This window comes from Argopecten irradians, chromosome 7 (assembly GCF_041381155.1).
Source record: "Argopecten irradians isolate NY chromosome 7, Ai_NY, whole genome shotgun sequence".
Lineage (NCBI taxonomy): Eukaryota > Metazoa > Mollusca > Bivalvia > Pectinida > Pectinidae > Argopecten > Argopecten irradians.
Genome location: NC_091140.1, coordinates 21,552,318 through 21,570,995, shown reverse-complemented (window position 1 = coordinate 21,570,995; position 18,678 = coordinate 21,552,318). Strand labels below are relative to the sequence as shown.

Below are 18,678 nucleotides of genomic sequence, written 5' to 3'. Positions count from 1 at the left end.
CAGGTAAGGAATTCATATTACCTCAGGTAAGGAATTCATATTACCTCAGGTAAGGAATTAATATTACCTCAGGTAAGGAATTCATATTACCTCAGGTAAGGAATTAATATTACCTCAGGTAAGGAATAATATTACCTCAGGTAAGGAATTCATATTACCACAGGTAAGGAATAATATTACCTCAGGTAAGGAATTCATATTACCTCAGGTAAGGAATTAATATTATCTCAGGTAAGGAATTCATATTATCTCAGGTAAGGAATTAATATTACCTCAGGTAAGGAATTAATATTACCTCAGGTAAGGAATTCATATTATCTCAGGTAAGGAATTCATATTATCTCAGGTAAGGAATTAATATTACCTCAGGTAAGGAATTCATATTACCTCAGGTAAGGAATTCATATTACCTCAGGTAAGGAATTAATATTACCTCAGGTAAGGAATTCATATTACCTCAGGTAAGGAATTAATATTATCTCAGGTAAGGAATTAATATTACCTCAGTAAGGAATTAAGGTAAGGAATTAATATTACCTCAGGTAAGAATAATATTACCTCAGGTAAGGAATTAATATTACTCAAGGTAAGGAATTAATAGTAAGATTATATCCTCAGGTAAGGAATTATATTACCTCAGGTAAGGAATTATATACCAGGTAAGGAATTAATATTACCTCAGGTAAGGAATTATTATTACCCAGTAAGGATATTACTCAGGTAAGGAATTATATTACCAGGTAAGGATTAATATTACTCAGGTAAGGAATTAATATTACCTAGGTAAGGTAAGTGAAATTTACCTAGAAGGAATATTACTCAGGTAAGGAATTAATATTACCTCAGGTAAGGAATTAATATTACTCAGGTAAGGAATTAATATTACCTCAGGTAAGGAATTAATATTACCTCAGGTAAGGAATTAATATTACCTCAGGTAAGGAATTAATATTACCTCAGGTAAGGAATTAATATTACCTAAGGTAAGGAATAATATTACCTAGGTAAGGAATTAATATTACCTCAGGTAAGGAATTAATATTACCTCAGGTAAGGAATTAATATTACCTCAGGTAAAGAATTAATATTACCTAGGTAAGGAATTAATATTACCTCAGGTAAGGAATTAATATTACCTCAGGTAAGGAATTAATATTACCTCAGGTAAGGAATTAATATTACCTCAGGTAAGGAATTAATATTACCTCAGGTAAGGAATTAATATTACCTCAGGTAAGGAATTAATATTACCTCAGGTAAGGAATTAATATTACCTCAGGTAAGGAATTAATATTACCTCAGGTAAGGAATTAATATTACCTCAGGTAAGGAATTAATATTATCTCAGGTAAGGAATTAATATTATCTCAGGTAAGGAATTAATATTACCTAAGGTAAGGAATTAATATTACCTCAGGTAAGGAATTAATATTACCTCAGGTAAGGAATTATATTATCTCAGGTAAGGAATTAATATTACCTCAGGTAAGGAATTAATATTACCTCAGGTAAGGAATTAATATTACCTCAGGTAAGGAATAATATTACCTCAGGTAAGGAATTAATATTACCTCAGGTAAGGAATTAATATTACCTCAGGTAAGGAATTAATATTATCTCAGGTAAGGAATTAATATTACCTAAGGTAAGGAATTAATATTACCTCAGGTAAGGAATTAATATTACCTCAGGTAAGGAATTAATATTACCTCAGGTAAGGAATTAATATTACCTCAGGTAAGGAATTAATATTACCTCATCATGGATTTATATCATGTGTAGAGTCATGATTCTATTAATAAACACTTCCACTGGAAAGGTCACAGATGTATATCATTGTTGCATTGTGACTGCAATAACATATATGATATGTACCTGGCACACTACACATTAGGCAACCTTCAAAATTGAGAAAACATTTACATTTACATTTCTAAGATTAGATAAGATATATAAGATAAAATTTAATATAATGACTACAAACCGTTGATTAGTTATGTTTTCTAATAAAAACCTAAACACCTGTACGGGAACATACATAATTAAGTATTGGCTTTGTGTAAATTACATACATGTAAAATAAAACACAATTTTGTATTTGTAACCATAAATCTCTATGGTAACATGTAATGTTGTAACACAGTGCTTACGTACATTGACTGAGTCATATACATTAATTTCGAGTTTTTTTTGTGCATCAAATTAATATTAGATGAAAAATATTGTTACCCTGTATAGTTGTAGAAATATTTGAAATTAAATGCGATAACAATAAATGTATATACATGTATACAAACAATGAGGTACAGAATACAAGATAAACATGTAGATAATTATATATAAAGACTACAATGTATATGAAATATATTTGAGCAAATAATTAAAGTGGTACAATAAAAATAGTTTTTTTATCACATTTGTGCGGGGTTTTAATCAATAAAATATGTTCAAAAAAGAATATTCATATACATAATTATGGAGATTATAAATTTATGTTTAGAAGTATTTGAAAGACAAAAGTGTCACCATAAATAAAGTAATGAATAATTTTAACAAAATAAAGAATGTTTACCCTTTTCTAAACCAACTCAGGTATTTTGAGTGTTATTCATGATAATGCCAAAATCACCTAGTATAAAATGTCTAATGTCAATAAAGTTTCAAAAAATAAATTAATAAAAAGAGAGGAAACAAATCAACAAGTTTGCATTATTCGTTAAGTCTGCAATCTAAAAAAATATCAGCCTATGTATACAGAGTCCATCTCGATCCACAAACCACGAATTCTTAGAGTATGTAAGTATGTAACATAATCGGGAACTAGTGAAGATGGCAATGTTTGAAAAAATTACGGTAGAGGACAATATCTAATTCAAATCCTAGTTTCTTTACAATGACAGTGGGAGATCTCAAGGAAACTAAAGGCATCATAAGATATATCTGTTACCAGGGTAACTATAATAAAGATGAAAATAGCCACTATTGCTACAGAAATTAATGAATTAAAGTGAAGAAAATAAATATATTGAATATTCTAAATGTAATAGCTCTATGCAAAGTATCATAATATAATGGTATAAATATATGCTATCATGAAACTTTTAATTAATGTCTCCATGGTAACATCATAGTCGTACATGTACTGCACAGATATACTGAATTACTGTAGTGAGAATCCCACTCACGCCTCCATCTCACTACATAACACAAGTATTTAATGAAGTAATTTTCAATTATTCTGACATATCACACAACTACTTATATGGCCATGTCATGCATATTGTACAACACAAAATGTAATAACACTTTTTGTAACATCACATGTTAATTTTGATGTAAAAATAAATGAGCCGTTGCCTAATTGTGTCTTTAATAAGCCACGTCAGAGATGGATTTCGCTTGTCTTACACTTAATCAAAATTGAAAGTTACTTCCATAACTATTTCATACTTATCTATATTGGATAAACTGATTAAGAACAGTTATATACGACACCATAAAAAGCAGCAAAAAACTTAAAGCACAAGATTAAATAATATTGTATTTACCATCGTAAAGGTGGCATTAGCGTAACCTAGAAATAGCAACAGAACGTAACTAAATGTTCAGTAATTTCTGGATACCTGGTCTATATCATATAGCACTATCAAACACAAAATCTTGATATTCACATCAAAATGACTAATTGATAATCAAATAAGACTTTCTACTATGGACGGTATACATTATAATCATGGATGGTATATATCATTATTACCATGGACGGAAATATAAATACATTAACAAGACATATAGGCTTACAATATTGATCAGTTATGTAAATACCACAACTTTAAATTATATTGTATTATCAATGCCTCAGATGTAAAGGTTGATTATGTATTATATATATATATGTCAGAAGTGCCATTCAAATTGACTTTATAAGTGTAAATGAAAAACTTAAAAAAAATATCGAAATATATAGACTGAATGAATAACCAGAAAAAAATACACAGACATTGCACTCTCGTTGATTTAAACAGTCAAGAGAAAAAAACAACAAAGAAACAAAATAGAATGCTAAACATCACTAAACCTCTTTAGCGACATGAATGCCAATTCTGTAAAACAGACAACACATATACAGTATAAATCCCATAATGCTAAACAAACAGCTGCTGGGATTGTCAAACAGCCGTAAAAAAAGTAACATATCCATCAAGACATTAAACATGGTAGATAAATGAGCTCTATTATTGGCAGGTCCAATAAAAGACTCATGATTTATAATTTGAAATAAAAATTACAATCTGCACTTGTAGGAATTTAGCCATAAAATAAGGTGGTTAACATTAACCCTGATGTCATGCAGTGGATTGACTCCGAGGTATATAATAATTAGGATGTTAGATCTTAATTTCCTTTGTCAATGGTTATCATGATGACTAAATATCACATTATTAATATTAACTATGTATTAAGGCATTTAAATCATATCTTAATAATTGTTCGTTTTAGTGTAAATATCATTAACAAATAATAAAATCAACAAATCACACAGCAGGGAATGTTTTGTAAATATGTAAATCTGTATGTGAATAAATGTAAACATTGGTAAACCTGTATACATGTTTATGTAGTATCTTATTTTACAATATTACATTAAGGCTAAAATAAGGGATATCAATAACTCGCATGCACACTTTTTCTTTGATGATTTGCTTTTGTAACATAACTTTTCATCAAAAATTTTACAGCATATTAAACTTACATTATATTAAATAAAGACTGCCTTAGGTACTCTGGTATATTTACATATATATTGTGATTAGAAACATTAATATTACACATACATTTAATAACACTCTAATGTAACCAACGTTACATTTATATTACAGGAATAATATGGCCTTTAATATTTTGTTTATTACATTGTGCCTTATGCCACCATTTAATTTTGAGCAGAGTATCGGAATAGTTTTAAAATAATAAATATGTTCACCATAGTAACCAAAATATTAATATTATCTTGTGTTTCAGACATTTACTGAATTACTCTAGCAATTCATGTTCATGTTTATTGTAAATAATGACATCATTATGTAATAAATAGTATATTAATAAACAAAACCATAAAAAAGTGTTTGACCAGACACATATTATTCAGGTTGGTCTAGATATCACCTTCTCATGACGACCTACCGGTAGCAGGATCATGTATGCGATAAACCAGACACTAACCAACTAGCCTTTCTTTAAGGCATATGCCTACAACACATTTCCAGGATGTTTTGCAAGAAATATCTGTTCCTATTAATAGCAAGTCTTTGAGTTCAAATGACTGCTTTCACTACCAGGAGAATGCTCAGCTAATGTTGAATCAATAGATTAATCTCATCAAATGTCTTCTGCTACAACCAAATGGAGAACAATTATCAGGTGTCCTTCTGCTAGTACCAAATGGAGGCAGATTATCAAATGTCTGTCTACTTTTACCAAATATAGCTTTTTCATCATAAATATGTCAGTCTGCCTGGTGTTACTGAATCGAACATTCTCATAAAATGTCTGCCTGGTGCTACCGAATGGAACCTGCTCATAGGATGTCTGCCTGGTGCTACTGAATGGAACATGCTCATTAAGATGTCTGCCTGATACTACGGAATGGAACCTGCTCATAAAATGTCGGCCTGGTGCTACTGAATGGAACATGCCCGACTGTTTGGCCTGCCTGTACTGCTTGGTTTCTTTGTGAGTTTGGCTGCATTTCCTGCAGCTCTCAGCTTCCGACTGTTGATGGAGGTTTCACTGGTACTGGGTGATACAGGCATAGATGGTCCTCCTTTATCTGTTAAAGAAAAGTTTATGTACAGACATCGACAAACAATTACTCTTTCGACACAGAATGTATTATGTATTTGGATATTATACACTTATCTGCCCTTGCAGGTGGTAATTGATTATTCTGCCTTAAGTTTGTAAGAGAAATATCATATTTTTCAGAGAAAACGACAAAATTTCTCTCATAACCTGACACCTACTCACAAGGTCAAATAACTAAAATATTCAAAGACAGAATAGTAATGGTAGACGCAATACAAAAGTGCACAGATGCCTTCATTCATGACTTTTCAATCTATGCAAGTGTGGAGTCACCACTCACCAACATTTCCTAATTTGCGTTAAAACATAAAAAAGATTTGGTTGACGAAACTCACTATAAAACATCTTCACACTTCTGCATCAGTAATTCTATGTTGCATTTTGAATTTATTACAATAATATGTGCATGCAATAGATAATGACTTAATCATTCTATAGTTTGTCAACCCTGACCATAATATGGATCAGATGTGCTACACATTGTGTGGTAAACACATGTGTGATTTGTGTGTCACACTCACTGTAGAGAGCACACATTACTCGAGCGTTTGGACGCTTGGTTTGTTAAAACAACCGCATCCTTAGCCGCCCTGAAAGTCTGAGCTGCCTTCTTGGAGCGTTCTGTCTGTGACATACTTTTGGAGGAGGATGTTGGACGATCCGTTTTGACTCCATTTTCTTTGTTGTTCTTTTCTTTGCTTTCCTTCTCCTTATTCTTTTCCTTTTGTTTATCTTCTTTCTGCTCCTTTTCTTCTACAAAACATTGACATAAGTATGAATTCCGATTGATATTGTAACTTGATCTGTAATACTTATCCTTATCAAGTGATCAAATATTGCAACACTTTCAAATACTGCAAATATAAGAAACAGCTCATTATTGTGGCTCAAAGACCAATTCAACCGATGAAAATTGATAATACTAGATTCTAAGTACATGTATCATAAATACAGTGAATTTTTCAGTGTTTGAAAGGCATTTTCTTTTTTGTTCGAGTATGAAATCTATTTTTATTACAGAACATATAGTTTCTGTGTTCATTCTGTATATTTACAATTCACAGCTAGGATATACAAAACTGGTTCAGGTTTATCGTGCTGAACTTTGTATTAACAGGTGAGGTCATTTACAGGCGTATTAAGTGTAGGTGGATGACAGTCGGAGTTATCAAAGGAAGATTATTGACTTACACTAGTAACAGTTGGTAACTGACACTAGTATAACAGTTAGTTACTGACGCTAGTAACAGTTAGTTACTGACACTAGTAACAGTTGGTAACTGACAATAGTAACAGTTAGTTACTGACACTAATAACAGTTGGTAACTGACAATAGTAACAGTTAGTAACTGACACTAGTAACTGACACTAATAACAGTTGGTAACTGACAACTTAGTAACAGTTAGTTACTGACACTAGTAACAGTTGGTAACTACACTGACACACTAGTAACAGTTGGTAACTGACACTAGTAACAGTTAGTTACTGACACTAGTAACAGTTAGTTACTGACACTAGTAACAGTTAGTAACTGACACTAGTAACAGTTGGTAACTGACACTAGTAACAGTTAGTTACTGACACTAGTAACAGTTGGTAACTGACACTAGTAACAGTTGGTAACTGACACTAGTAACAGTTGGTAACTGACACTAGTAACAGTTAGTAACTGACACTAGTAACAGTTAGTAACTGACACTAGTAACAGTTAGTTACTGACACTAGTAACAGTTAGTAACTGACACTAGTAACAGTTAGTAACTGACACTAGTAACAGTTAGTAACTGACACTAGTAACAGTTAGTAACTGACAATAGTAACAGTTAGTTACTGACACTAGTAAAGGTTAGTTACTGACACTAGTAACAGTTAGTAACTGACACTAGTAACAGTTAGTAACTGACACTAGTAACAGTTGGTAACTGACACTAGTAACAGTTAGTAACTGACACTAGTAACAGTTAGTAACTGACACTAGTAACAGTTAGTTAACTGACACTAGTAACAGTTAGTTACTGACACTAGTAACAGTTAGTTACTGACACTAGTAACAGTTAGTAACTGACACTAGTAACAGTTAGTAACTGACACTAGTAACAGTTAGTTACTGACACTAGTAACAGTTAGTAACTGACACTAGTAACAGTTAGTAACTGACACTAGTAACAGTTGGTAACTGACACTAGTAACAGTTAGTTACTGACACTAGTAACAGTTAGTAACTGACACTAGTAACAGTTGGTAACTGACACTAGTAACAGAGTTAGTAACTGACACTAGTAACAGTTAGTAACTGACACTAGTAACAGTTAGTAACTGACACTAGTAACAGTTAGTAACTGACACTAGTAACAGTTAGTAACTGACACTAGTAACAGTTAGTAACTGACACTAGTAACAGTTAGTAACTGACACTAGTAACAGTTAGTTAACTGACACTAGTAACAGTTAGTAACTGACACTAGTAACAGTTGGTAACTGACAATAGTAACAGTTAGTAACTGACACTAGTAACAGTTGGTAACTGACACTAGTAACAGTTGGTAACTGACAATAGTAAACAGTTAGTAACTGACAATAGTAACAGTTAGTAACTGACATAGTAACAGTTAGTTACTGACACTAGTAACAGTTGGTAACTGACAATAGTAACAGTTAGTAACTGACACTAATAACAGTTGGTAACTGACACTAGTAACAGTTAGTTACTGACACTAGCACTAGTAACAGTTGGTAACTGACACTAGTAACAGTTAGTAACTGACATAGTAACAGTTAGTAGTAACAGTTAGTAACTGACACTAGTAACAGTTAGTACTGACACTAGTAACAGTTAGTAACTGACACTAGTAACAGTTAGTTACTGACACTAGTAACAGTTAGTAACTGACACTAGTAACAGTTAGTAACTGACACTAGTAACAGTTGGTAACTGACACTAGTAACAGTTGGTAACTGACACTAGTAACAGTTGGTAACTGACACTAGTAACAGTTAGTAACTGACACTAGTAACAGTTAGTTACTGACACTAGTAACAGTTAGTTACTGACACTAGTAACAGTTAGTAACTGACACTAGTAACAGTTAGTAACTGACACTAGTAACAGTTAGTAACTGACACTAGTAACAGTTAGTAACTGACACTAGTAACAGTTAGTTACTGACACTAGTAACAGTTAGTTACTGACACTAGTAACAGTTAGTAACTGACACTAGTAACAGTTAGTAACTGACAATAGTAACAGTTAGTTACTGACACTAGTAACAGACACTAGTAACAGTTAGTTACTGACACTAGTAACAGTTAGTTACTGACACTAGTAACAGTTAGTAACTGACACTAGTAACAGTTAGTAACTGACACTAGTAACAGTTAGTAACTGACACTAGTAACAGTTAGTAACTGACACTAGTAACAGTTAGTAACTGACACTAGTAACAGTTAGTAACTGACACTAGTAACAGTTAGTTACTGACACTAGTAACAGTTAGTTACTGACACTAGTAACAGTTAGTTACTGACACTAGTAACAGTTAGTTACTGACACTAGTAACAGTTAGTTACTGACATAGTAACAGTTAGTTACTGACCTAGTAACAGTTAGTTACTGACACTAGTAACAGTTAGTAACAGTTAGTAACTGACACTAGTAACAGTTAGTTACTGACACTAGTAACAGTTAGTTACTGACACTAGTAACAGTAACGTTAGTTACTGACACTAGTAACAGTTGGTAACTGACACTAGTAACAGTTAGTAACTGACACTAGTAACAGTTAGTAACTGACACTAGTAACAGTTAGTAACTGACACTAGTAGTAACAGTTACTGACACTAGTAACATTAGTAACTGACAATAGTAACAGTTTAGTTACTGACACTGTAACAGTTAGTAACTGACATAGTAACAGTTAGTTACTGACACTAGTAACAGTTAGTTACTGACACTAGTAACAGTTAGTTACTGACACTAGTAACAGTTAGTTACTGACACTAGTAACAGTTAGTAACTGACAATAGTAACAGTTAGTAACTGACACTGGTAACAGTTAGTTACTGACACTAGTAACAGTTAGTTACTGACACTAGTAACAGTTAGGTAACTGACACTAGTAACAGTTAGTAACTGACACTAGTAACAGTTAGTAACTGACACTAGTAACAGTTAGTTACTGACACTAGTAAAGGTTAGTTACTGACACTAATAACAGTTGGTAACTGACACTAGTAACAGTTAGTAACTGGCACTAGTAACAATTAGTAACTTTACCTGGGTTTTAAGGTGGGAGGCTAGTGCATTACGTTAGGACATTTTAACCACTCAGACACCTTCTTATTCATGTGTAAAACATATGTACCTTTACTAACAGTAGTTGTTGCCCATATGTAACACACATACCTTTACTGATAGAAGTTGTTGCCCATATGTAACAAACATACCTTTACTGATAGTAGTTGTTGCCCATGTGTAACAAACATACCTTTACTGATAGTAGTTGTTGCCCATGTGGAATAAACATACCTTTACTGATAGTAGTTGTTGCTTATGTGTAACACACATATCTTTACTGACAGTAGTTGTTGCCCATGTGTAACACACATGCCATTACTGACAGTAGTTGTTGCCCATATGTAACACACATACCTTTACTAACAATAGTTGTTGCCCATGTGTAACACACATACCTTTACTGATAGTAGTTATTGCCTATGTGTAACACACATACCTTTACTGATAGTAGTTGTTGCCTATGTGTAACACACATACCTTTACTGATAGTAGTTGTTGCCCATGTGTAACAAACATACCTTTACTGATAGTAGTTGTTGCCTATGTGTAACACACATACCTTTACTGATAGTAGTTGTTGCCCATGTGTAACACACATACCTTTACTGATAGTAGTTGTTGCCCATGTGTAACACACATACCTTTACTGATAGTAGTTGTTGCCCATGTGTAACACACATACCTTTACTGATAGTAGTTGTTGCCCATGTGTAACACACATACCTTTACTGATAGTAGTTGTTGCCCATGTGTAATACACATACCTTTACTGATAGTAGTTGTTGCCTATGTGTAACACACATATCTTTACTGATAGTAGTTGTTGCCCATGTGTAACACACATACCTTTACTGATAGTAGTTGTTGCCCATGTGTAACACACATACCTTTACTGACAGTAGTTGTTGCCCATGTGTAACACACATACCTTTACTGACAGTAGTTGTTGCCCATGTGTAACACACATACCTTTACTGACAGTAGTTGTTGCCCATGTGTAACACACATACCTTTACTGACAGTAGTTGTTGCCCATGTGTAACACACATACCTTTACTGACAGTAGTTGTTGCCCATGTGTAACACACACATACCTTTACTGACAGTAGTTGTTGCCCATGTGTAACACACATACCTTACTGACAGTAGTTGTTGCCTATGTGTAACACACATACCTTACTGTAGTTGTTGCCATGTGTAACACACATACCTTTACTGACAGTAGTTGTTGCCCATGTGTAACACACATACCTTTACTGATAGTAGTTGTTGCCTATGTGTAACACACATACCTTTACTGATAGTAGTTGTTGCCTATGTGTAACACACATACCTTTACTGATAGTAGTTGTTGCCCATGTGTAACACACATACCTTTACTGACAGTAGTTGTTGCCCATGTGTAACACACATACCTTTACTGACAGTAGTTGTTGCCCATGTGTAACACACATACCTTTACTGACAGTAGTTGTTGCCCATGTGTAACACACATACCTTTACTGATAGTAGTTGTTGCCTATGTGTAACACACATACCTTTACTAACAGTAGTTGTTGCCCATGTGTAACACACATACCTTTACTGATAGTAGTTGTTGCCCATGTGTAACACACATACCTTTACTGATAGTAGTTGTTGCCCATGTGTAACAAACATACCTTTACTGACAGTAGTTGTTGCCCATGTGTAACACACATACCTTTACTGACAGTAGTTGTTGCCCATGTGTAACACACATACCTTTCCTGACAGTAGTTTTCTCCCTCTCCAGCATCATGGTTCGTTGCCGAATCACCCTCATGGACGCCTCATGCATCATCTTCCTGTACTCTGGGTCATTGTCGAGAAGTTCCTTGAACAGCACATCCTCCCTAAACAATGCGTTCTTGCCACCTCCTCCCTTGCTTCCCTCCCCGGAGGCCAGCTTGGTGATACGGTTACCTTTCTGGTGGTCATTACAAAGCCAGGAAATTTTACCACTTGGAAGGTGACACCTGTCAAAATATAACTTCAATGCATCAAAACACCTCAATAAACAGATAAAACATTTCAATTTATCTGATACAATGATGGAAACCAGCTAGAAAAATTCTACAAAAATTAAATTGACTATTATTTACACACTGAGTGTAAAATCCTTAGAAGTCTGTCCAAATTATTTAATGGAAATGAACCTTTTATAAAATAGACCTATGAAATGGGCCCTTTTTCATACCAACCAAAGAAATTCCTGATGACCTGGCTTACCTGTCCAGCTGTTCTACGAAGGGGTCAAGCTCCTCATGGTCAGCCACAAACTTGACCAATGACATGTAACCCTGGAGGAAGGATATGCTGGATTTGGTTTCCTGAAAACGATAACATAAATTTTTTACTTGTTCATTATATCAAAATGAATTTATATCACGCTCAACATTTCAACGACAGAGAGAGTAATAACTGCCTGGTTTGATTAAGATTTAATCTAAATATACCTAAAATACATCAAATAGATCTTTTGGACTTTAAGCAAAACACTTGATTATAGCAATTTATACCAGATGAAATGTTTGAACAGTAAAACATGGTTATAACAAACCTGTGGGGTCCAACAAAATTACTTTATCATTAGCATTGTCCTTATACATATTACAACCATCTTATGGGAAACTTGATGGGGAATGAAAATTAATTTGTTATAACCATAAATTCATTGTACCCGTAAGTGTGTTTATGATTTACTGTACCAGTGAATCCACCTTATTATTAATCAATCAACAAAACTCTCACTTGCCTTAAAATAACATCAAATAAATTCCTTGATTATCAATTAATCAATAAAACTCTAGCTTGCCTTAAAATAACATTAAATAGCTATAGCTTCACACTATTAAAGTTTTAATTAATGAAATAAGTACATCATGTAAATACCTTTTCAGTTGTCTCTCTCTGGTCATCAAGCCAGTTTCCAAACTTTTCTCCTGTCTTGCTGTTTAGACAGTTAAGTCTCATGGAGCTTTGACGTAGGATGGCGTAGATTCTAGTTAAGTAAGGGGCTGATGCTGTCAGGCAATTCTCTATTTCCTCAAACGTCCTTGTTTTCAAGGTCAAGGGTTTACCAAGGAGGTGCCAGCCCTAACAAAAAATGTTCACTTCATTTCAAAATATTTTCCTGGATGATAGATTTACTAAAGATCTGATAGCCAGTCAAAAGTCTTCTCTAGATCTATATGAACCACATTGAATTTCTGAACACAAAAAAACAAACAAAAACAAGAGATCCCAGAGGGATCTTGGTGCCCACCAAAGAATGATCTATGTCTGACAAACGAAAGAGGGATCTTTTCTCTGCTTTTCAAACTTTCACTACATATTACTACATATGGAGAAAGATCCTTTGAGTACTCTCTGAGATACATAACAGTAACAAACTTCAATTATCAAAATCCATGATGGCTACCTGTCGGCAATCTTTTTGACAATCAGCCCGAAAATGCAATATGCACAACTATTTAAGGTCCTAGTGGAACTTACATATAAAATTTGAGACATACCACTTCAGTACTTTCTGATAAATAGTGGTAACAAGCTTCAACTATCCAAATTCAAGATGGCAGCCTGTCTGCCATCTTGTTCATCGATCGGTACCAAAATGCAATATGCATGATCAGGGACCTACGGGAACCTGCACATAAAATTTAAGACAACTCCCTTCAGTACTTTTTGAAAAATAGCGGTAACAAACTTCAATTGTCAAAATCAAAGATGGCGGCGTGTCGGCCATATTGTAACAATGTTGAGCAATTAGTCCCAAAATGCAATATGTACAACTAGGGCCTTAGAGGAACCTACATGTGAAATTTGAGAAGAATCTCTTCAAGACCTTCTGAGAAATAGCGGTACCAATTTTTAACTATTTAATCCAAGGTGGTGGCCTGCCGGCCATCTTGTTGACCGATTGGTCTGAAAATGCAATATGCACAACTAGACCCCTAGGGGAACCTGCACATGCAATTTGACACAGATCCCTTTAGTACATTTTGAGAAATAGCGGTAACAAACTTCAATTGTCAAAATCCAAGATGGTGGCCTGTCGGCCATCTTGTTCACCGATTCGTCCCAAAATACAATATGCACAACTAATACCCTAGGGGAACCTACATGTGAAATTTGAGAAAGATCCCTTCAGTACTTTCTGAGAAATAGCGGTAACAAACTTTAACTATCAAAATCCAAGATGGCGGCCTGTCGGCCATCTTGTGGACCGATTGGTCCCAAAAATCAATATGCATAACTAGAGCCCTAGGGGAACCTACATGTGAAATTTGAGAAGAATCCCTTCAACACTTTCTGGGAAATAGCGGTAACAAACTTTAATTATCAAAATCCAAGATGGCGGCCTGTCCGCCATCTTGTGGACCGATTGGTCCCAAAATGCAATATGCACAACTAGACTCCTAGGGGAACCTGCACATGCAATTTGACACAGATCCCTTTAGTACATTTTGAGAAATAGCGGTAACAAACTTCAATTGTCAAAATCCAAGATGGTGGCCTGTCGGCCATCTTGTTCACCGATTCGTCCCAAAATACAATATGCACAACTAATACCCTAGGGGAACCTACATGTGAAATTTGAGAAAGATCCCTTCAGTACTTTCTGAGAAATAGCGGTAACAAACTTTAACTATCAAAATCCAAGATGGCGGCCTGTCGGCCATCTTGTGGACCGATTGGTCCCAAAAATCAATATGCATAACTAGAGCCCTAGGGGAACCTACATGTGAAATTTGAGAAGAATCCCTTCAACACTTTCTGAGAAATAGCGGTAACAAACTTTAATTATCAAAATCCAAGATGGCGGCCTGTCTGCCATCTTGTTCACCGATTCGTCCCAAAATACAAAATGCACAGGTAGACCCCTTGGGGAACCTACATGTGAAATATAAAAAAGTTACATTCAGCACTTTCTGAGAAATACCGGTAACAAGAATTGTTAACGGACGGAAGGACGGACGGACGGACTGAAGGACGGACGACGGACCATGGACAAAAAGCGATTTGAATAGCCCACCATCTGATGATGGTGGGCTAAAAATAGAAAAAAAGATCTGCACAATCTATGATAAAAGAACCGTAAGCCAATAGCTAACCAATACTACCACACTACCACTTATTTTGAGACCATAGAAATTAAATGTTCCTCTATTTAGTTTCCATTGTACACATCATATACACATCATTTAAGTATGTGATGTGTCAAAATATAGACATCCTGTATAAATGATCCCTGATGAATTAAAATTGAATATGTCAGTATCGAGATTCCAAAATGATGTGGGTACGATTTACTGTCAATAAGTCCCACCTTCTGGTGATTGTGACATCATATTTTAATGTGACTTTTCTAACTTCACAATCAACAATCAATGGAATCAACTTATCAATGGTGATTGATATTTTAACCACATTATTTTGGTATCTTGAAACACCCATATTGAATATACGTATGTATTTGCAAGGTAACTGACTAAACTACATTACAAATCACTATATGTAACTAGATAATACTGACCTCCTCGTGTTCACACAGCACACGTATACATATATACCTACATATATACCTACCTCCTCGTGTTCACACAGCACACGTATACATATGTACCTACCTCCTCGTGTTCACACAGCACACGTATACATATGTACCTACATATATACCTACCTCCTCGTGTTCACACAGCACACGTATACATATGTACCTACCTCCTCGTGTTCACACAGCACACGTATACATATGTACCTACCTCCTCGTGTTCACACAGCACACGTATACATATATATATACATGTACCTACCTCCTCGTGTTCACACAGCACACGTATACATATGTACCTACCTCCTCGTGTTCACACAGCACACGTATACATATATACCTACATATATACCTACCTCCTCGTGTTCACACAGCACACGTATACATATGTACCTATGTACCTACCTCCTCGTGTTCACACAGCACACATATACATATGTATCTACCTCCTCGTGTTCACACAGCACACATATACATATATACATGTACCTACCTCCTCGTGTTCACACAGCATGCGTATACACATTTCCTCCTCCTCCCATTCCTCCTCCTCCCCCCAGTCTACTACCACGGGCTGTAACAGACAGTGACCTCTATAGTCCAGTGTCAAGGACATTCAAAATTACATCAACAATTCTGGAGTATAAGTGTTTCTATAGATACATCATCACTGGCTGCAACACACAGTGACTTCTATAGTCCAGTGTCAAGGACATTCAAAATTATACCAACAATTCTGGAGTAGTAGTGTTTCTATCAACACACCATCACTGGCTGCAACACACAGTGACCTCTATAGTCCAGTGTCAAGGACATTCAAAATTATACCAACAATTCTGGAGTAGTAGTGTTTCTATAGATACATCATCACTGGCTGCAACACACAGTTACCTCTATATTCCAGTGTCAAGGACATTCAATATTATACCCACATCTCTGGTGGCTTTTCTATCCATATGATCACAGATTATAATCACAAATGATAGATATCCCCACTACAAAGATAGCTTTTTAAACTTAAGGATATCAGTTAATCAAAAGACCTGTCAATGATTCTGGAGAAGAAGATTTTAAATCAAAAACAAACTGTGCCTTTTTACAGTATATATACTAAAACATGTGCTCATCGACAAATCACAGATTTTGTCAATAATTACTCAATAGTATACCCTAACATACATTGTTGTGTTATGTTCTCAACATTCACGATTTTTTTTTATTTAGTTGTACTACAAGCTGTAGTTGTACTAAAACTTTGTTTGAAAATCAGTCAAGTTCTGCGATGTTTAAGTTGTACTGGTTTTCTGAAATATGTACTCTGAAACAAAACTCTACCTTCATCTTGACAACACTTATTTCCTTAGAGACCACTCTGCGTGTTCCAGTCGTTGGGCGAGTACTTGCTTCAGGATCGGGATGGGATTCAGTCCTCTTTATTGCTGAAATAGGTAAGAAAAAAATACTATTATATATCACACTCTGATCACTTTTAATACCAGTAACTTTATTATTACTTCAAATTATTTAAGTTTTCTGACGTCACAAAAGTGTCAGAGTTGGCAATACTGTTAGGAGAAACTGACACCTTTATTTGAAATGTACGCTGTCTGATCGAAAAGCTAGTGACTGGATACAATTTACATCTCAACAATAAAAGAATAGACAGATGAAATGATTTACAACCTGATGTTGAATGTCTGATTTTTGGTTTTCTTTGATCATTCATTTTCTTTTTGTACCATAATTATAAGAGAAATATAAACAGGTTGAAATGTAAAACACAATTTTATTACTGACTTACCAGATACTTTGAGGAAGTCAAACACCAGGAGGCGAGGAAGCACGGGTAAATCAAGCTGACTGACCATGTTAGTGATGTGTCGCATAAACTTTCTCTGTATCAATTCATATTCCTCCTGTAAAATACATGTAAAGTGAAAGTACATTTTCTATCATTGCAAATAATTCATAAAGACCTAAAAGTTCTTTTAAAATGCCATAATTCAGCCTTATAATCTTCTTCAAATGAATACCTTTGTCAACATTGATGATTGAAGATATTTTCAGGAAGTATCTGCACAGAGGTTTTTTTTATTTTGTTTTTACTTTATTATGTTAGTGGGCACAAACAACATTGTAACCTCCTAGCTTACCTTATAAGACAAATGGTTTTCTTCAGGTTTCTTTCGTTTCTTTTTCTGGTTATCCTTCTTGCTGATGGCTTGATCTTTTTTCAGATCACTGGATTTGAGAGAGTCTTGTACATACTGTAGGAGTGTGTCCCAAGCCTCCGGGTTTTCTTTCTGCATGTACACCTTATTGACCCCATTCTGTGATCGACGCATCAACAAACCAATCTAAAACAATAAATCAGTCACAAAACTACCACCAATAACAAAATACTTTATAACAAAAGCTCTGTACTAGAAGGAAATAATTAAAATATTAATTAAGATGTGGATTGTACGAAATTATAACTGGGAAGAAATGTAATACATGAAATATAAATAATGATACTTCAAATATTATTGGACAAATAAGAAATGCAATGATCCAATAACCAAAAAATGTGTAAGAATTCTTATAAAGGAGAAATAGGCAATAAAAGGGATATGATTAGAGGAAGTTGATAATGATAAGGGAGGTAATTTCAGAGGAGATAATATGAAGCGAGGTAATTTCAGGGGAGATAATATGAAGGGAGGTAATTTCAGAGGAGATGGTAGCAAGGGAGAGAAGGTAGAGATACCTCTGACTGTTTCCACTTCTGACCAGTCCCTACCACAGCCACAATGAGGGGTAAGTTCATCGTACACACTCCAAACCGAATCTCCATCATACAGGCGTCGGACATAACATACTGAAACATGACAATATACAACAATATATGATGGTAAGTTCATCGTACACACTCCAAACCGAATCTCCATCCTACAGGCGTCG

General features: G+C 34.7%; 1 protein-coding gene across 1 annotated transcript in view; it reads right to left on the bottom strand.

Moving 5' to 3' along the window:
* Positions 1-1,256: 1,256 nt before the first annotated feature.
* Positions 1,257-18,678, bottom strand: part of LOC138327080 (uncharacterized) — a 114,816-nt gene continuing 97,394 nt past the window's right edge. Inside the window, 10 exon segments of the mRNA XM_069273066.1 lie at positions 1,257-5,830; positions 6,502-6,618; positions 11,904-12,157; positions 12,411-12,511; positions 13,074-13,277; positions 16,229-16,309; positions 17,071-17,174; positions 17,537-17,651; positions 17,889-18,092; positions 18,485-18,595. Of these exon segments, the coding sequence (XP_069129167.1) occupies positions 5,679-5,830; positions 6,502-6,618; positions 11,904-12,157; positions 12,411-12,511; positions 13,074-13,277; positions 16,229-16,309; positions 17,071-17,174; positions 17,537-17,651; positions 17,889-18,092; positions 18,485-18,595 (1,443 nt within the window). The 3' untranslated portion in view covers positions 1,257-5,678.